Source organism: Seriola aureovittata, chromosome 6 (assembly GCF_021018895.1).
Source record: "Seriola aureovittata isolate HTS-2021-v1 ecotype China chromosome 6, ASM2101889v1, whole genome shotgun sequence".
Classification (NCBI taxonomy): Eukaryota; Metazoa; Chordata; class Actinopteri; order Carangiformes; family Carangidae; genus Seriola; species Seriola aureovittata.
In genome coordinates, this window is record NC_079369.1 from 19,819,781 (window position 1) to 19,840,701 (window position 20,921).

Below are 20,921 nucleotides of genomic sequence, written 5' to 3' on the forward strand. Positions count from 1 at the left end.
TTAAGTGCTCCCTTTACACTGTCTCTGTAATGGTCTTCCTAGGATTTCCTCTTTATTAGACTGTTGTGTAGACCAACCTCCTTTTATAAACAAAACTCATTAGAGAATTAGCTTTAAATGTCTTTTCTTCAAGAATCTAATTTCTCCTAATCTCTTAGTTGTAAAGTAATCTACCCGTCTTTGCAGTGTGTTTTAAGGATATATGATTGTACATTGGAGAGCGGGGGTGTACAGGCGTTTAGAGTGTGTATATTTTTACTAAATTTAAATTCTGTATTTTTAATAGGTGCTTCGTAACATGGTGCATTGTGCTGACCTGAGTAACCCCACTAAGTCCCTGGAGCTGTATCGTCAGTGGACTGATCGGATAATGGAGGAGTTCTTCCACCAGGGAGACAGAGAGAGGGAGAGGGGGATGGAGATCAGCCCCATGTGTGATAAACATACAGCCTCGGTAGAAAAGAGCCAGGTAGGCAACAAAGCGCATAGAAACTGAATCATGCACAATCAGCGATGGATGTGCACATTCGTATAAGTGCATCAAAACTTCAAAGAAACTCACTTGTAACTCTCATTTGTCTCCTTCAGGTGGGTTTCATCGACTACATTGTGCACCCTCTTTGGGAGACTTGGGCTGATCTGGTTCACCCAGATGCCCAGGACATTCTGGACACGCTGGAGGACAACAGGAACTGGTACCAGAGCATGATACCCCAGAGTCCCTCCCCTCCCTTTTATGACCAGGGCACGCACGGACATAGCGGCAGCACTGGCGGGCAGGGAGGTGGGGAGAAATTTCAGTTTGAGCTGACCTTGGAAGAGGAGGACTTAGATGGAATAGAGAAAGATGGCGAAGGGGAGGAGGAAGAAGAAGAATTAGAAGAAGAGGAGGAGGATAGTCTAGGAGATTCTCGATCTCCTCCCCTGGACTATTTGGACGGTCCGGAGAACGAGGAGGGCGGTATGATGGAGCCCACGACAGCAATAGAAATCGTGACACACGAGGCGTCACCCACAGATACATAGGGCTTGCATCATCAGGCTCACATGGTGATTTGAAAGTTTTTGGAAAAAGAGGGGAAATCCTCTTGCAGCTGTGCTTTTTAACAAGCCCACAGAAGCAAAGGCTTAGTTTTGGCCTGCACAGGGGCGTCTTGCACTTGGGTGTTTGAAGCCAGACACGGACGGACAGTTTCAGTGAAGCGGCTTCAGAGTTCTCAGGAAATAATTACTGCGAACATTTTAGTCTTGGTGGAGAGACGAGACTGGGGGGTGGAACTTGAAGGATTTCGGCCAGTTTGGGAAATGGTTACTTTTCTTTTCTGGACTGGCATTAAAAGGACACTGACACTACTGAGAGAAATTTTGTACCTTAAGACTTTTTTACAGATATGATATGATCTAGAAGTAGCATAGAGTAAGATCTACTGATGGAGAAACATTTGTATAGCAAGAGAAAGTGTTTACTTTTTTCCTGTACCATTTGTCAAAGGACTTTTGTGTGCCTTTTTTACTATTGTCTTTATAATAGTTTTTTATTTATTGAACACTCTAGTATGTCTGTGAAATGTCTTTTTTTTCTTATCTGAAAGAGCAAAATCTTTTTTGTATGTTAAAGAGAACAGTCTTCCATGTATTGGGCAATAGAGAAATCCAAACAAATGTCGACAAACAACTTTTGGGCAAACTCATCTAAATAGGGAAACATGAACATTTTACGCACATTTTATCATATTTGTTTTTCAATCTGAGCACAACGTTTTTCTTTACACATGGAATTCAAACACCTTTGTTCACTCATGGTTCATGTTACAGTTAGTTTGTTGCTTTCTATATTAGATGTCAGTCAATGAATGTCACACTCACACTGAAACTATATTTACAAACATACATCTTTCCTTTCCTCTTATTCTTTGTAACAGTCTGCAGACCATTGGGGCCTCCTACCTTTTCACACCAAAACTTGACTTTCAAGCTTTTAAGGCAAAAATACTCAGTGAGGATATAGAATCCTTCCTTTGCAACTGGTCAGGTATATTCCTGCTAGATTTTCTGTGTAAAATTATTGTGACATTTTATGTACACGACTTTATCTTTTCATTTTTGCAGTTGTCGTATTGGTGTGAAATTGAGGTTAGCCCAGTTCAAACCTACCACCAGATAAAGTGAGCAGAAATACAAGCAAGACTAAGAACAAACACCTCATGACAATGAGCTCCTTAGATGTACTATTAAATCAGAAATGAAGTCCGCCAAGGACAAAATGCACAACAGCAGTGAATCTATTTTCAGCCCACAGGTATGCTGCAGTCTTAATAATCCTGTTAGTTGGAACAGGGCCTGACCCCAGACCCGTCTGATGTAACGCCCCCCTGCCCCTCTGCAATCAGGCCCAGACCAGATGATTAAAGGTGCTCTTATAGCTGCCTGTCTGAAAGGCACTCTCAGACCCTCATCAACGCCACTATTCACATGGTTTACAAACCCCTCTAGGCTTCACGGACACGACCTCAAAACAATCAGGCCGGCTATTTCTTCCTTGTGATAAAAATCCCTCAAGTGCTGCTTCTGCTCATTGACGTCAATTGAAATTTTCCCCTCCCCCTCCACTGTATCAGGTTTCCAGGACAGTCGGGTTATTAGAATTTGGCACAGATGGAATTGCTGGAATCAGCATGGCAGACTGTACCCTTTGGAAAAAAGAGAAATCATTAGGTGCTCTAGTTTTAAAACAAACCAAAATATGCCTCTTTTTGTTTTCTCCACTAATGCATTGGGGAAGATAGGTCGAAAATGGTTTGCAGACCCCACATTTCTACTCCTGTGGCTTCCACGACTGACTCTACTGGATGTCCTAGTTGCATCTATAATCACGTCTCTCCAGTTTCATATTGGTTTACTGATATACTCAAAAGGTACTTCATCTAATTTCACTCCAGCATGCTTAAGTGGCAATCGTTTGTGTGCAGTTTGTATGTATGGAAGGTTTCATATGCGTGTGTTTCTCTGTGTGTTTGGATGTGCTGACTTTGTCATCAGGCCTTACCCTTATCACTCCACACCTTTGTCGCTACTGTTTGTCGCTAGGAGCTCAAGTTGGTCCTTTTTGCTGTTTATAACAGTGTGTATTTATTCTATACTTTAAGCTTGTAAATAAGAAATACTGTTTCAATGTAAAATCTATTTTAATTTATATGCACTTGCATTACCTGGAAGTGGTGGTGTCTAATGTGTAGAAGACTCTGGATTAGAGTCTTTTTATATATGTATTATATATTGTTTTTATATATATAAATATATATAAATATATCTAAGTATATATTCGCACAATGTTTTGAGTGCCCAGCAGAGCAGCAGCTAAAGAGACATGTTGTTGTTGTCACATGGGAACCTTGTAACTCAGACAGTCTTTTTATTTTTACATTAAAGTTAAAATCGTCTTTTAATGTGATGTCACAGACGAGAGATAGATTAATCTTATTATGCATGAATATTAAACCAAAAATGTTCTCACTTTGGCATCATTTTGAAATTGAATTCCTATTGTGGTATTCTTTCATATTTCTGAATATTAAAGTTTTTCTCAGTTAAATTTTAGCTCAGTGACATTTCATACAAATAGCCAGAATTTGGATATCCTCATTTTGTTTCTTAGATAATTCTTAGATCATTTTCATCATAACTCAATTTTGGACCAATTGAGTTTTTGAAGGTACAAGGTTTTCATCTGACTTCAGCAATTTGGTAACCCAGAGGTGACATAGAGGACATGTTAAACTGCATAGGCTTGGATATAGGATACATACAAGCTAGCTAAGGAACACAGAAGCTTAGTCAGTGCTTGGTATCAAAGTATACAAATAGCTTATTTTCTCTGAGCGGCTTGTCACAACCTAAGCTTCTCCATCCAGCATTTGAATGCAGATTGCTGATATACGAGGCCAGATACAGGTTCGACTGACAAACACAAAGCGATTGTCTCCTTTTACACTTAACGCACTTCATGTAAAAGTAGATAAGACGGGGACAGTATTGGTAGCATGCTACAATGCGCCCGGCACTGACGTGAATCTTTCTGAATTAACAACAAAACATGATCTTATGTAACTGGTTGTGCTAATGTGTGAACTCTTTCTGACCAAACTTGTTAGCAGTTTTGAAATTCAAATTTGTCAGTATTAACATTGTTTATCTATGTTCAAGCTTTTTTTGGTCCTAGTTGTGTCCAAATGGTTAGCCAGATTTAGCACTATCTGCATGAGAGATGGGTTTTTTTTTTTTAAATTGTCAATATGTTCAAGTCCACCAGTTATTGCAGGTGGATTATTAAATGTTTCACACAATGTATGGTATTATATTGTATATTGTGTTCAAAAATAAATCTGAAATACTTTTTCTATGAAGTGATTAAAAGCAAAGCATGAATATATATCATCTGTTTCTGCTGTTTTTTCCTCCCTCATAGCCTAGTTTTCTTTACTTTGGGTGTGAACAACAAATTGGGTCACAGTCACGCTTCTGGTGGGTTCCCACATGTTTGTCATGTTTCATTAGGCTGTGTCCCATTACAAAGCTGAGCACCTGGGTCCTGCACTGAAAAAAGAGCCTCTAGTATGTAAAACAGTATCAACATTAGTCTAAATTCCCTGCTTGTGGCCCCTAGAGGCCTGTGTTGCTCCTGACACCCAAACAGTCCAAAGAGCTGTGAACCAATTTACAGTCCTAATAACACTTCCATTCCCAAAACATGCAAATATCACTACTCAATTAGATTACACTGCAACACAGTGAAATTTCATTTAAAATGTTTAAATCAGTTTCATCAAACATGCAAATAAGAGGTACAAAATAAATGTGCAGATTTAGGGCTGCAACTGCAGGCTATTTTCCTTATCAATTAATTTTCTTTAATCGTCTCTTTTTGTTATTATTTGTTAAATCAGATATTCCTACTAGGATAACATAATTAAAATAAGTTAAAACTAGATTACATAGATCATTAATAATAATATAAAACAGAAAAGCTCAAACATGTCAAATCATTTTCTGTCAGTCAACTGGTCAATTAATTGATTAATTTTTCATCACATAGATGCATCTCTTACACCTTTCTATGCGCAAGATTGTGCTCTCTAAGACTGATTTAGTGGAATGCCATTAGACAAATACAGGAATACTAAATAATAGTCTGACAATATGGTTCTGTATTTATGTTCCCACAGTCAGTCAACCACAATCTAAATAAAAAATTATCATAAAGCCAGTAAAGGTCAGCAGACCCTGGCCCATCCTGTGAAACAACAGCATCAACCTCAATCTTCAGGACAGTGCTGGAAAGTCAAATATAATTGAAATGATATTATAGTGTGTGTTAGTACATGTGTACTATGTCTTCATTTTATTTGATGTCACTGCGTTTGCTGCATCATCACAGAGGTTTGGCTCTAATGTGCTGAGATGGGAACACTGTGTGATACAGGGTCAGCACCACAGCCTACACACAATCTGACAGGACTGTCCTGATATGACATAAGGCCCTAACATATACACACACACACAACACAAACAGTGTTAATTTTTGCGTGTGTTGATATGTACACACATAGACACAAACACGCTACACTCAGATACCTTGCAAGGAAAGCCCCCTCCAACATACACAGTAGATGATCATGTCATCTCTTCAATAATAACGTCAATCAGGGTACTAACGTCAAAAAGGCATCAAACAAAAATTGCACTATTTTGTTGTACAGCTGTGAGCTAACTGCAGGAGAACCTCTCCCTTCATGACAGAAATGTGTTTATTATATAGTGTGATTTCCCCACTGCGGACACAAAAGTTATAACCTCAGCTGAGGGAATAGTATGCTTTCAGTCTCGTATTTCTCGTTAACTTGCACAGTATCTCAAAATTTACTCATCAGATTTTGGCAAAATTGGCCGTAACTTTGACCATAAGGCAAAATGGATCAGTTTAAATGTGGTGCAGATAGGGCTACCATGTGGCTATTCATGAGGCACTTAACATTTTGGCTCATAACTTCCTTTTCTTGGTTCACAACATATCCTATGGGGCAAAAACACATCCCTTGCCATTTTTACAACTTTTCCTTTGTCTGGTCTGTGTCTCATGAACTGCCATAACTTTTTACACACAATAATTTCTACAAGGCCCTAATATTTCCATACAGGATTTAGATATTCTTCAAAAATTCTTCCAAGAAGCATGACTAATCTAATACTATTTGGAGCTGATCCAAGACCAGACAAAAAGTTTTAAAACAATTTTTAATTAAAATAAAAGCTTCATGGGATTGTGCAACCTCGTTGGAGGTTGGAGGCATGGAAGTAGTTTCAACTTCAAACATCAACCTGCTTCCTGCTTTTTTGCAGTGCCTCCTGCAGTGCCTCCCCACTAACATTAACTGAGAAGGATGTGGACGCTGAGTTGTTAAGCAGTTTTATTGCTACATTGTTAAGTTGGTTTGTATAATAATTGGGACCTTGAATTGAGCCAGGGTGAGAAGGCTAAAATGCTTGGTGAAGCAATATTTCCAGGAATGTTCTGTTTGTGACTAATTTTCCACAAATTAATAGTTAGATTGGAGGGTCTATGGACTAATACACTTTGGGGAAAGTCCCATGGAACACAACATTGTGCAAGTAGTAATTTTACTGTATTGACTGCAACTATTTCTGTCTTTAAAAACATAATTAGGCCAGTCTTGCAAAGTGATCATAGGTGTGACAGTCTTACATCACTGTATTTCTTGTGGCTTCTTAGCAAATGACTTCAGAGCCGAACAAAATAGCATAATAAAATATTCTAAACATATTCTTTCCAATTCCATCATGTCCAAAACAGGATGAAACTCAATAAATCTGGGCACTGATCAGTTATGCTTGGTCCCATCTCCAAAAATCATTACTGTCTATTTTTAGACCACTGACTGGGGAGGAATCGTTCAAACCTAATCTAAAAAACTTCATGACATGGGTAAGAGGCTTGTGTAATTTCTAACCATGACCCTTCATATCCAATTTCGTAGTGATAGACGATAAGAGCTCTGAGGCTGTCTGCCCTTGTATCCACTCCAACCTTACTTTAAAAGAGAATCATGAGTGAATTATATCACCAGGGTCTGTTATTTTATTCTCACCCTCTGTGCTCCTCTCATTTGCTATTTGCATCGCTCTTATCCTTGAATTTTCACGTGCCTCCTCTCCTTGAATATATTCCATTGTCCTCCAATTTACTCCACCTCTCTGTCCTTCTCTCCTACTTGCCACTGTGGAAATCTCTCCTCATCTTGCCTGTGACATAACCTTGTAGAAGCAAGAGATTTGAGTTGATGAAACTACTTGCGTACATGTGACGAAAGAAAGATTGACTGACATATGGGACAGGAGATCTCCCCTGTCACTCCTTTTCGAAGGCACTGAGGACAACGTGCATGGCTAACTTATTTAATAAAGCTAAAAACAGAGCAAACCATTTCCCACCAGTCTACGTAAATGACACCACTTAACTGCTCCCCTGTGGGGCACAGGGAAAAAGATGAAGGATATTTTCAGTCCAGAAAAGGAAATGTTTAGCTCAGGAGATAATAGTGAATTTGCAGAAGGCTTTAGAATCCCCCATTGTGTCTTCTGCATGTGAATGAATGAGACACAAGAGAAAAAAAAAAGACAAGGAGAGAGTAGGTGTATACACTTGAAAGAATCTCATCTTAACCAGTGACTAAGATGCCTCTCGTTTAAAAATAAGCTTTAAGTTCTGTCAGTGTAGTAAGAGGATATTCAACCTCTTTCCAACACAAATTTGGCCACAATTTTTCAGAATTACGTATTATGTTTTGATGATAGTGCAGTGATTAACCTTAGTTTTTATAGTTTAAGATACTGCCACTTATTTGTTGTAAATTCCTGAAATACGATAAACTGGACTTGTAATAAGTATAAACTCCATTGGCGAAATTCTCAAAAAGCAACTAGCTCTCAACTGTTGATCAAGTGAAAAAACAATTTGTTTAGACGACTTTCATAAGAGACGAAAGACGCACACACTCACACAGGGGATAGAGAGGGAGAGAACAGCTGATGTAACTCTTTAAACTGAATAGACGAAGGCCTAATTGAGATGTCGGGTAATTAAATTTAAGGCTCCTGAGCCCCCGCATTGTTATTTCACAATGGTGCAGTGACAAATGTGAATTTCTTAGAGTCTTTATTCTGTAAATCTACATAGAACTGTGGTTAGATTTTAGCTGTGGCAGTTTAAAAGACATCTTTGCTTGAACAAAAATGAAACTCTCCATTATCAACTCAAGATAAAGCAAGCTATTTTGCATGTCAACTGTTTCTGGAACATAAAAGCTTCAAGCCAATCCCTAAAATAAATTGCAAATTTGGGTGTCAACATAAACGTCATTACATAAGAGTATGTGCGTCACTTGAACTAGGTTTAATTTTTCCCAGATGTTGATTTTTAGCCTTTTGCAGCTGTCTGTAGAGGCACAGCTCATCATGATACAAAAGCCTGGCAGTAAAGCATGTATTTACGTATTCAGACCCCTTTACTTTTTGTACACTTTATTGTGTTGTAGATTTAATTTCAAATGGCTAAAATTGCAAGTTTTACCCATCAGTCCACATTTCATAACCCACAATGACAAAGTGAGAACAGGGGTTCAGAGTTATTGGCTGGACTCAAAAGCAGAGCTGGCCCTGTAACTGTGAATGTCCATGACTAACTGATGACTGAGACAGAGTTGAGTGATCATAGTTCCACCACTGGTCAGTCAAATGCCACGTGACTAGGTTGGGTTTCCCCATTAGCTGTTGCTCCTTCAAAATGTTTCTATTAGAGCAGCATTTGCAGCCTGCACTGTTGCCAACTTTTGTCAATAAATTAAGTGTTTAAAAAAAAAAAAAGAAAAAAAAAAAGAGGACCTACCCACAAGTTTGGCAACTTTTTGGACAAAGTGGACAGTAATGCCAAGCGAGAGACATACCTGTGTTTGTCTACTCTGTTCAGTGAGTGTCAGAAATGCGGAGTAATAAAATTGGCATAGATCAGGGCAAGGGCATAAAACTATTTCTAAAGCTTTGAGTGTTCGCAGGAGCACAGTGGCCTCAATAATTGTGAAATGGGAAGAATCATAAAAAGGTGGCTGTCCAGCCAACCTGAATAACCGGGAATAAGGAGGTGACAAAGACTACCAACGGTCACTTTACGAGGGGTTACAGATCTCCTCTGCAGAGATACGAGAACCTGCCAGAAAGACAACCATACCAGCAGCACTCCTAAACCAGGTCTTTATGGAAGAGTAGCTAGACAGAATGACAATGACAATGATCGGAAACATACAACCAAGACAACACTGGAGTAGCTTCATGACAAGTCTGACTGTCCTTGAGTGACCCAGCCAAAGCCCAGACTTAACCCTCATAGAACATCTGTGGAGAAACCTGACGATGGGAGTTCAAAGACCCTTCCCATCCAATCTGCTGAAGCTTGAGAGGATCTGCCAGGAAGAATGGGATAAACTGCCTAAATCCAGATGTGCAAAGCCTGTAGACACTAAGCCAAGACGACTGGAAGCTGTAATTGCTGCCATAGGGGCTTCTACCAAGTACTGAATTAAGGGTCTGAATACTTTTATAACTGAAAGATTCCAGTTGTTGATTTTTAATAAATTTGCAAAAAAATTCTGGCTATTGAGGAAGATTAATTTAATCTACAGCACAGTTAAGTGTGCAAAAACACACATACATTCAGGTACATTTAATTAGACCAGACTTCGATGTCAATAGAGTTAATTAAGAGTCCAAATGAAAAATAAAGTCTTAAAGAGCTATTTTTGAAATCATAAACATGTGGAGCAGAGGTATGTTTGTCAGGGGTTAATGGCCGTCTAAGACAAGGGCAACCTCCTGCTGTCTGTGTGCAGGATCGTTAATTTTCAGGAATTCAACCCTTGCACTGATTTTATAACTTGGCACAGGGTAGCTGAAATAAGGAAAACTTTGTGAACCTGAATTGAGATATCACACAAAGTGTCTTTTCAGTGCTGGCTTTATGTAACAGCCTTCACTTATTGTGACCATGTAGGGTTAAATATCTTCTCTTTTAATGCAAATTATGTGGCCCCTGCTTTTGCGTCATTGTGGTTTTATAACTGGCTGTAGGGCCAGCTGGGTCAAATACTGCTACTGCTGCTCTCAGAGGAATACACTGTTAGAAGTGACAAGCCTGGTAACTGATTTTAATTAGCATTAAGAGTTTTCGAGCGATCTCGTGGAAATGGCAGATAATAAATAAAAAAGTTTATTTTTCACAATGAGACCGTTTCTTTCAATATACTGACTTGTATGAAATAAGAGAAAAAATGAGAGACTAAGAGAAATACGGGAGAAAATCTCTAAATGAAATAATTCCTTTAAACGTTTGTCTCATGATTGTGTCATTTAGCCAGTCCTCCTATACCGTCAGTCAATGAGCAAAACTGAGCGGTGAAAACAGTAACGACAGACAACCAAATAAATTAGTACAAGACAAAAATTAGCAGTTACACTTGTCCGTTTTTGTTGTTGCTATGTAGCTTCCAGGAAAAAAGGCAACATGATGCCCCTCTCAGGTCCCCTGAGGCTGTATTAACCTTGTAAGTGAAGCAAGTAAATCAGTCTCACGATGGATGCATGTGGCTATTTATATCCACCGAGCCAATTAGAGGAGAGATGATGAAGTGGCTGAGGGTGCAGAGAAACGCCACTGACAGCCTGTTTAAAGAACCTCAGCGAGTCCTCATTGTGCTTGCTAAAGTGATGAGAGAACAGGTGGACACAGCTGGCAGCATTTTGGGGATATAAGCGAACACTTCTAGATTGTAACCGGAGCCCTGGCAATGTCTGATGAGGCATCCCGTGTTGCTCACAAACATGTGAACGAGAAGTGTCTAACATGCTGCAGCACATCGATAGGACAGCACTGGTTAAAATGAGGTTCAAGTTATGACATTAGGCCCCAGCTTAGGAAGAGCAGCGGGGTGGTGGAGGTGGAGGCTGAGAGCTCCACACCTGGTTCCAGAGAGAAGCATGTTCTCCTCTTGGAAACTATCTGCTTTAAATTGAGTTGGTTAGTAAGGTTTGGGTAGTCACCATGATGAGTCGGGGATACAGTTACAGTTTGCACACAACAACATGGTGAGGTTGTCATTTAACTAATTCCTTATGTTTACTGCAGCACAATGTAGTATCATAAAGTTCTATATTAGAAATGCATTTTCCTCAAATCAACTCAAACTCTGGGAACAGGCAGGGCAAAGACATGCGATTAATAAGTCTGAGATAATAATAGGATTTGCTCTGTGGGCTGAATATTTGACAGGCCATAGACACTGGCCCCAAATCCTGCTAATACACAGACAAAACAATGGTTCAGAAAACTTAGCTGATACCTTTGTATTAGGTTTAAAATGCTTTCAAAAGCATAGATTAATGTCAACTTCTGTTTGGATTGCGCTGTTTATCACAGGTACAAACTACTTAGTATGTTAGAAGACATGCATGCTTCTACAGATTCATGGGCTAAATAAAAAACACACTCTAACGTCAACCCAGTCACCTAGAGAAGGCTAAGGTGTGACCTGCCTGCCCTCGACCAGTCTGCTGAATACAGTGAGTAATCGTCTCAATTGTTCACTCCATAGAAAGATTGGGGGGGGGGGGGGGGGAACCCCTAGCTGAGATCTAGAATGAGGAATGTGTGTTGTTCCATAGCGTGACCAATTTCACAGTCGTTTCTGTTTCCCTTTTCTCTGGTTCTTCCACAGCTGTGTCACCGAGCCCTTTGGTTATATTACTCTAAACTTTATAAATCATTTGTTGCTCTCACGCACCCTTCCCAAATCATAGAGGTCTGCAGCACATGGGAACAATTTTTTGACTTGCGTGAGAGCCTGTGTGATGACATACGTGTGTGTGTCTTTCACTCATTGTTCTCCCGTAATGCCATTCCTTCCAGTAATCTTGTGTACTTCAGAGCATTTATAGTTAATGGCAGGCACACACGGGTCAGCTACAGGACTTGAACCAGGGTCATCTTGTTTAAGAACTCATTCTCTGACCACTAGGCAACTCTAACATCACAAATAATATTTTTTGCCAGGAGTTGCCAACAGCATTACCCTGGAGGGTCCTTCTTGTCAGGTCAAATTAATTTTTATGACCCATAAGTTTGTCCCAAAGGACTTAACAAGCTGCACAGCAACAACAACACCCTCAACTTGTGAAAAAATAAATAGGAAAAATATCAGGAATAGGAAAACAAGAGTGATCTCTCTTCCAGTGTCACAGAGTATAGATGATACAGGACTAGGACTAGAAATACTAGAAACACAGAATTACAATATGCAATAATAAACTATAGTTATAGTAGGGTTAGTGCAGTAAATTAGTACTACAAAATCTACATAGGGGAAATACTGCCTTGGTAGGACTGCATATAGAGTAGAACTGGGGAGAGAAGAGCAGAGAAGAGGAGGGATAATGTTTTCCACAAACCTTGTAAAAGTTGTGGTTGAAGACATCTTGGACTTTGTTTTGAACATGTTGATCAGTCCTAACAGGAAAGGACTTCTGGTGCACAGGAGGTGATGAGTTCCATGTATATAGCAGCGGCGGTGCCAGGGTTCTGAGTTAAATAAAGAAAAGAGACCTCAAACTTAAGTTCAAGAAAAATTGCAGTGTGGTCTATATCTCAACAAAATCACACTGTTTGACTGACAAATGTACAGTGTTAGATGCAGGGCAGCAGCAGCAATAAGTGCTTAGTACCAATTTCACCAAAATAAAACTTTCACCAAAATAAAAATACTGAATAGCACTCAGTACAGCACATATCTCTGCCAATTTTATGTTAAAAATCAAGATATAGGATTTTCTGGATTTATTCTTCGACTGGAATGTGCCCGTTATTGAAGGTAAGACTACTGAGCTACCTTAAGCAGCAGTTAATAGTAGATAGGCAGTATTCCCTCAATAAGTTGATCTGGGTGTGTTCAATTGTGTGGGCGAGAGAGAGAGAGAGAGAGAGAGGAGATGCAGTGAATTGGGATTTTGACAGGGTTTTTTCTCTGTCATCGTATCACAGGGACGACCGAGTCCTCTCTGTCGATCAGGTTGCCATGGCAACTGTGCCAGAGATGAATACTGAGACATGTTCTCTAGACAGTATGTGGGATAACATCTCCACAGTCACATGCAGGCAATGTCTCATACAGCAGGTACCAGCAGAGATAAACTGACAGACACACGCAGATTCATGCTGCTCATATAGAAGTATACTTAATCTTACACCAGGTTATAGGGCCATGAAACAAGCCACATATCAGAGACAATTACTGTTTGCAATGACCTAAATGGGCTGCAGTCAAGGGGTAGTTTTTCTAGAAATGGCCCTGTGATATGATAAAAATATAATGTATTATTAGAGCTCAAACAATTACACAATCAATTAAGGTGATGAAAAGAAAATTAATCAGCAATAACTTTGCTCATCAATTGACTGTTTAAGAGTTCCTGCATGTGAAAAGTTTTTCTTAGTCTTCTATGATATGTTGAATATCTTTCAGTAAGGGATTATTGGTTTGACAAAACAAGCAATTCATCAACTGGTATAAGAAATTGTAATAGGAATTTTTCACAATTTTCTGACATTTTGTAGACCAAATTATTCATAAAAATATAACTGGCAGGTCAACTTTTTTAAATTTTTATTTATTAACATAGTGTACTGTATTGTGGTTCAATGGCACCAGAAACTAGACTACATCCTGCAAAATGATCAAAAAGTAGAATCAACATATCTCTAAAAAAGCTTCAACAATTTAATCAAAGTAGGATTAGACTGCATTAGCATTTAGCTAGGTGTACCTCGTGAAATCCAAGTGTATTTCAAATTGAGTAAATTAATAAAATCTAAATGTACACTTTACTTTCTCTTGATTTATTATATTGTCTTCTAGAGCCCCAGAGGCAGATGGTCTCAGCAGGCCCCCCTACCTGTGCTCACACACAAACACCATCTAGGCGTAGTCAAATATGCATGCCGACCATTACAGTAGCCTGCAGTCAGATACACACCATTTATAAAATATGCTACAGTATACATGTCTTGGTCATCACCCTTTCCGCAAACTGGTTAAAGAAGAGGATCATTGCGCAGATCAGGTACAGTTTGCATGCTCTCGAGCCAACTTTCGCCTCACATGCTGTAACAAACATTTCGGGAAAAAAAAGCTAATACGGGTGAGCAGGGAGATGCTGAGGCGACCATGTTATGCAACACTATTGGACTGCACGTCAACATACTGTGTTTTGCCGGAGGAAATTACTTCCCCAGACGGTTTTGATGAATTATTAATTGACCAAGAAGTTGGGTGAGCGGAGGATGGGGCTGTGCGGTCAGGTGTATGAATCAGCCCCAATCAGTAAAAAAACCTACCTACAGACATTTACCTACTCCTGGTATTTAAATCCCAATTCAGCTATTCTGCTTCACCGTGGGTGTGAACAAATGAATAATCTAATTAATAACCTGCAAAAAATACATAAACGAGTTATTTAACTTTATGGTTAAAGAGGAGCTCATTGTTTTATTTCTTTCTTTGCTGAAATATAGCTGTGTGTCCTGCATGTAAACACTGTCTACCAACAGTTTGTGACCCTTAAGGCTACATCATCGTTTAAACCTTTGTATGTCTGGAATAAAATTAAATATAAGCCCCACAGGTAATTTCACAACACCTACCTCTGTTTAGAAGACGTGCATATTTCCAAAAACTTTGGACCCAACTGGAACACTTGAGAAAATTCCAAAGTGTTTGCAAACGACTAATTAACGGCTGAACGGTTATGATAGCCGGAAGTGACACACTTTCTTGGCCAAACAATGTGTCACTTCCGGCGACCATTTTTGATTGGCTGAGGAAAATCATCGAAAGGGAAAACAGTCAGTTTGAAAAGCAGTTGAAATTTTGCAGGAGAAAGAATAGCTTTGGTTTCACCTGAAGAGGAGGGACATAAAAAGAAAAATCTATAAAATTTGATGGTAAGTTGTGTTTATCTTTGAGGAAAACACTTAACAGTTGTCTTAGGTTAAACAGCTTTGACTCAAATGTAAACATCAATGCAACAGTTTTAGCTGTAAAATAGCTAGGAGCACAAGTGGTACACGTTCAATGTATCATGGTACCACCTTGTAGCATATTTCTAATATTTTACTGTGCTTTGCCTTAAATTAATTCAAAGGAAATACTCTTCCTGGCTATAGTAATTGGGGGTGTACAGTTAGCCAGCTATTTCAGGTCAAATCTTGCCAGCTACAAACAGAGTAGTCATCCACTTAATCTTAACATGTAAAGGTAGTAGGATGCTGATCATTTTGGAAAACATTTGACATGAAGTAGCCTGTGGATTCATCCATACCCTTCACATAGAACCGTCTCAATTTGGTAAAGTAGCTGGCTATAGAGAAGCAGTGAGTGTGGGCCTTTTTCATTATTTTAGCATTTGGCTTACCATAAAACACCATATGAGTCAGGAGTGAGAATTAACAGGGGGTTAGGGTTAAAACCTTGGTTGAGACTGAATTTGCGTTCACTCAGTTTTATAGTGTGTATGAGCACATCTGAACATTGAAAGTAAAAGTGAGTCCATTTCTTTATGGGAAATGATATCATAGCTAGGAATCCGTGATAGTAAAAAAAACAAATTTGCCAGAAATTCATTTACAGTGAATGATGTACTCTACTTCCCCCAGAGCTGGCCTGTGTATTTTTGGATTTAAGCAATGTTCCTGTAACCATGGAGATCCTGTACAGAAGAGCTTGCATCCTAGAACTGAAACAGGAAACTGGCATTTTTTTGTAACAGGAAACATGCTGTCTCATACTTGTCTGAGTAATGGAATTGAAATAGGTGGTAAACCCCCTAAACTATGCCACATGTACAACTACTTGCACCCCATTTGAAATTATGTGTAAAAGCTGGGTTAGAAGCTGGTACAGATGTCATATGCACAATAATGCAGGGTCTTGCTGTATTTTACCATCACTTTTTGCCAATAAATAGTCCTGCAAAAGTAATTTTAGTTGAAATATTAAATGTAATACTGTTATCTAGCAATAGTTTTTATAGTCGAAGATAATTGTTGGTAATTGACCGCTTGGGTATTTTGTACTTGTCAGGTGGTACTGCTGTTCAGGAAATTAAATCACATTGTTTGTGAAAACAGGAAGACTGTGTGTGTACCAGTTGTGTTGCTATGGCTTTTTTAATAGTACATTTTTAAAGTTTTCACATGTAACTGATATCTATACGAGATTATGCCACATAAGATGACTCGTGGATTCTGCTTGCTGAGTGGACACAGGTCATAATGTAAAATCTTCTTTCCAACCATTAATTCCAAATGTACAACACTGGTTTCTGATCAGGCTTCAGGGTTTTTGTGAAAGTTAAGGGAGTGCCTTTTAGGGATACAAGCCACTGTAGTCTTGACATTGTCGGGTCCTGAATCACCTGTGGCATTTGAAATCATTGAACCACTGACAATGTTACAAACACAATAGAGACAATCTAGCAGACAGTTAAAGTTTATTACAGAGTGTTATAATCCAACATGTGAGAGCAAGTGCTTGAGTGGGGAGTAGAGAGAGGAGGATGGTACACGTGTGATTTGCTTTTGTCATTTGAAATGGCTTAGTAATTATGTTTCACGTCAGCGTACTCCAGTCGATTCATTCAGGTTGATTGGCCAAGCTGATTTCATCATGAGGCTTGGCACAAACAAAACATAAATTTATTTTATATTTCTTCTGTTTGATTACTTACACTGATAGTGTTTCGTAACAGCTGTGGCATTGATGTCTAAGGTGGGTTGAATCAAAATATCAGAGGCTAGACTCTACGCCATCAGCACATGATGATATTTGTGTGCGCAATATTTTGGTGCATAGTCTTTCATTTTGTTTGTTAAATTGAACAGCTTTTGTTGCATGTAACAATTCACATGGAGCTACACCTGAGTTCTGAGTCTGGCTCCCATTCCAGTACTTCCATCCAGCCACAGTCTGATTATTGCAGTCATTTTCAGCACGTGTGTTCAAACATGTGTTGGTAACAATTATTAAGTCAGATACTCTTGGAGAAGATTTGACTATGCTTCATATTTAGTTTGATAGATAGATAGATAGATAGATAGATAGATAGATTGATAGATAGATAGATAGATAGATAGATAGATAGATAGATAGATAGATAGATAGATAGATAGATAGATAGATAGATACTTTATTGTAAAAAATGTCACTACAAATTAACACTTGACAGAAGATATTTACCAGGTGTCTTTAAATAAATACTCAGTGCATTTATTAGATGTACCTCTGGGCTTGTTGGGACAGCTCTAATATCCCAGTGGCCTACTGCAAGTGTGAGTTATAGTCGAGTGAGTTCAAGTATGGGTTAGTTATATGTGGGAAAAGCTGTGGGGGAGAGAAGGGATTGCCGAGCTTGAGAGTGGTGAGTGAGAAATGAGGTTTCAGTTTTGGTTGGACTTTGCCTGGGAATTCGGCCTGGGAAAATTTCTGATCTTTGTTCCCTGTGTTGAGCTGTGAAAACCCTCAAATGCAGCATTATCAGGCAATGGATTCTGGGCCCCGCACATGAAGACAGTATTGTGTCCCTATATCCCCCAGCAGCGCAGTGAACGCTTTGGGGGAAAACTATTAAAAACAAATAAATTAAAAGAGCCTTAGGTCCCAAGAAAATGTTTAATGCAATATAAAATAAGTATTCCACATATAGCTTAAGTTTTTATGGTATTGAATATTTATATTTATGAATATTGTGAAGCGGCTTCAGCTGTCTGAGACATGCAGCCAGTACAGACCTGTTAAGACCTGCTGAAGTCACAATGGTTTAAATAAAAAAGACTTAACAGAATGTGATATTTTGGTTAATCTTAGGGAGTCTGCTTTTCCAGGTAGCTCATCAAAAATAAATTAAGATGCAAAACTAAAATAATTTTATTAAAAGTTAAATAGGTGAACATTTTACCAAGGTAAGATGTGTGCAGATAAAGTAAATGAGCAACACACATGTCAACAAAATCAACGTTTATCCATGAGAGGGTGGTAGGTTTTTATTTATTATCTCCTTGTGCCCTGGATCTCCCTTGAATGTTAAAGCAAATAGAGCTTAATATAGAAGTAAGAATGTATCCTTAGCCAACTTGAATGGTTAAATACAGAAAGTGTTGTTGTTTTTGGAGAAGGAGTGAGTCATTCATGATGTGTTTGCCATAGATTGTTCATGGGGGAAGCCTTATGTGCAAGTTCGGAGGAGCAAAGTATTTCCTTAGAGTATGAGACATTCAAGCCTGTCTGCTTGCTCGGGAAAACACCAACCATATGGCAAACCAACCCATCAGTTGTGTTAGAACTTTTCTGTCTATTTCTTAAGTTGTTTTAAGTATCAGGCATTAGGAGTATTGTAAAAACTATAAGTCACCGTGCTTAAGTAGCCAGTCTGCCAGTTATGTGGTCAGTCAGGCGGTGTTTAAAAGCAGTGTTTTTTCATCTTGTACAGTCATATAGTTCCTGATGTGATTTTACAAATTTCTAAGACCTATATGGCTAAACCTCAGATGATATATATATATTTAGCTGTTTGGTCTGATAATGATTTTTTTCTGTTTCAGAGCCCAAATGGACTGTCCAATGAAAAAGTAACTGGCTAAAAAAAAGCTGAAGCAAGAAGGAAGAACATCTTGGCATTACAACTTCCTTAATCGGCTGATATCAGGATTTGACTTTTCATACTTAGGTATGTTTGGTTTAAGAAATGATTGATTGATTGATGTTTTACCAATTTTTAATGTTGCATTAAAGGGGATTTACAGTTCAGTTGTGCATCCTGTGAGCATCACGGAGGCTGCCCATTTGAAGCAGAGAGTTTATCGGAAGTGTGTGTGAGGGATTTGGGTGAGCTGTGTGTGTGTGGGTGAGCAGAGGCTTTCTGTGAGGAAAAGAGGACAACAAATGCTTTATTATTTGACACTCATGAGCTGGTGTGGTACAAGTCAGCGATGAGTAAGAAAGATCAAGGCATACTGTGCCCTCTGGATGGTAGTGCTTTTGTTTGTATGTACATGCATAGAGAATTGTGTGCATTTTTTATATATAGGAGTGTGTGTGTGTTTTGATGTGGATGTGAATATTATCTGCTGCATTCTGGTAAAGAGGATTCAGCTCCAGCATGGTAGAAAGGCCTTTGATGTGTCATCTCCAATATTGTGTATTTGTGTGTGTATGAGTGTGTGTGTGTGGGAGTGCCCTACATACACACACTCCCAAGTGGGCCCACAGGACACCTCTTAGTACACCTCGACATAACACAGACCAGAATGGCACAATGCAATCTAAGACGGCACTGCACAAAGACTTTTTGATGTTTTGAAAATGTTTTCCTTTTTTTTTTTTCTGTTCATCAATTGAATAAAAAGAACAAAAATATAAAAAATAATTATTTGTTATGGCCCTGAATGGCAATAACTCACAGGTATCAATTGTTACAGTGGCATGCCATCTCAAAACCATCTAATATTTTAGGGCTAATCACATGATCTCACATGGCCCCCAACAGTGACTGATGAATTCAGCTCAGCCTTTGTGACGCGCTCACTCTTATCCATCTAATGTGTAACAGTGCAAATGGAGCTAAAAGAATGCTGTCTACTGCCAGGATTAGCCATCCACTCCCTCCCATCACACACACACGCAAAACCACACTTGCACATATTTTACAACGTAATAGAAGATTCCCACTGTGTTAGTGATCCGCTTTCTTTTCCCCCTCTGACTCAAGAAGCTGTGGGGAAGCTGTGGGTTGTGCTTTAGTCCTACTTGGGTTCATGGTCCAGAGTGAGTCAAAACACCTGTAAAAAAATTGTGAGAACAGCAATACCACTATGATCATGACGTCCAGTATAGTTCACGCATCACAACTTTGAGTCTGCCTCACAAACTACTATAGAATGTCGAGAGGCAGGTTCTTGCTACTCTGAAGAGCTGTCAGATACAGAATATCTTAAAGATCTGCACTCCTATTTTAAGATGCCCTAGTAATTATTGGTCCAGTATTAAATGCGTCATTAGGAGTCCTATCTGGGCTCCTACCAGCACGTCACAGCAGACACTCACACACATATAACCCATATTTGTTATATTCTCGTGGGTGTCCAGCCAAACTAGAGTGAGCCAGTAAGCAAGCGTAGGCAAGTTCTTTCTTCTTTCAAATCTAATTCAGCAGTGGGCTTTTGGGGTTTTTCCTGTGTGAGTTGTCTGACACAACTTTGTGTGATTTACTGTTCCAAACCTTAGCTTTAGTCAGAGGAGTCACTTGGCTGAATGTCTTCTCTACAGGGGTCATTTACCAGTTAAACAGACCCAAATCTCCCATATCATATTAATATCGAGTTAAAAATCTAGTCAAACAATTTTCTGTCTTAATTACGGTATGCAAAGATGCTATTAGGCTGTATAGAACTCATGCCTGTGCAATTCCTGTTGTCTTTAAAATACTCCTTTGAAACTCCCTGCAGTGAGTTCATCTGGCTCCATTCTGTCATCTCAGCCTGGCTGTCCAAGCAAAGACCGGTACTCTTGGGAGTGGCCTAATTTAAACTGCTCCACTGTTTATAGATATAAGCTGATTGTATAGCAAGTTTGGGCTTTGTTTATTTAGGCTTGGGCCCTGCGTGGAAATGGTAATTGGTGTGAGTAAGAGGGACATATTGGACTGGTGTTGACATCCTGGAGACCATTAGGGAGACCACAGACCAGACCAGCGCA

The 20,921-nt window shown here is 39.1% G+C and overlaps 2 protein-coding genes and 1 long non-coding RNA gene across 14 annotated transcripts in view; 2 read left to right on the forward strand and 1 right to left on the reverse strand.

Moving 5' to 3' along the window:
- The window catches only part of pde4ba (phosphodiesterase 4B, cAMP-specific a), a 176,379-nt gene extending 171,950 nt beyond the window's left edge, over positions 1-4,429 (forward strand). For all 5 annotated transcript variants that reach the window (XM_056377788.1, XM_056377790.1, XM_056377791.1 and 2 more), the window contains 2 exons: positions 287-469; positions 589-4,429. In XM_056377788.1, the coding sequence (XP_056233763.1) occupies positions 287-469; positions 589-1,026 (621 nt within the window). In that variant the 3' untranslated portion in view covers positions 1,027-4,429. The remainder of the gene's footprint in view (positions 1-286; positions 470-588) is intronic.
- LOC130170491 (uncharacterized) overlaps positions 1-14,969 on the reverse strand; it is an 86,942-nt gene extending 71,973 nt beyond the window's left edge. For both annotated transcript variants that reach the window (XR_008828003.1, XR_008828004.1), the window contains exons 1-2: positions 14,816-14,969; positions 12,568-12,697 (exon numbers count right to left, since the gene is read on the reverse strand). This is a non-coding gene — a long non-coding RNA (uncharacterized LOC130170491). The remainder of the gene's footprint in view (positions 1-12,567; positions 12,698-14,815) is intronic.
- Positions 14,097-20,921, forward strand: part of sgip1a (SH3GL interacting endocytic adaptor 1a) — a 73,613-nt gene continuing 66,788 nt past the window's right edge. For all 7 annotated transcript variants that reach the window (XM_056377780.1, XM_056377785.1, XM_056377786.1 and 4 more), the window contains exons 1-2: positions 14,097-14,235; positions 18,770-18,894. The gene's annotated coding sequence lies outside the window, so the exon portion shown is untranslated. The remainder of the gene's footprint in view (positions 14,236-18,769; positions 18,895-20,921) is intronic.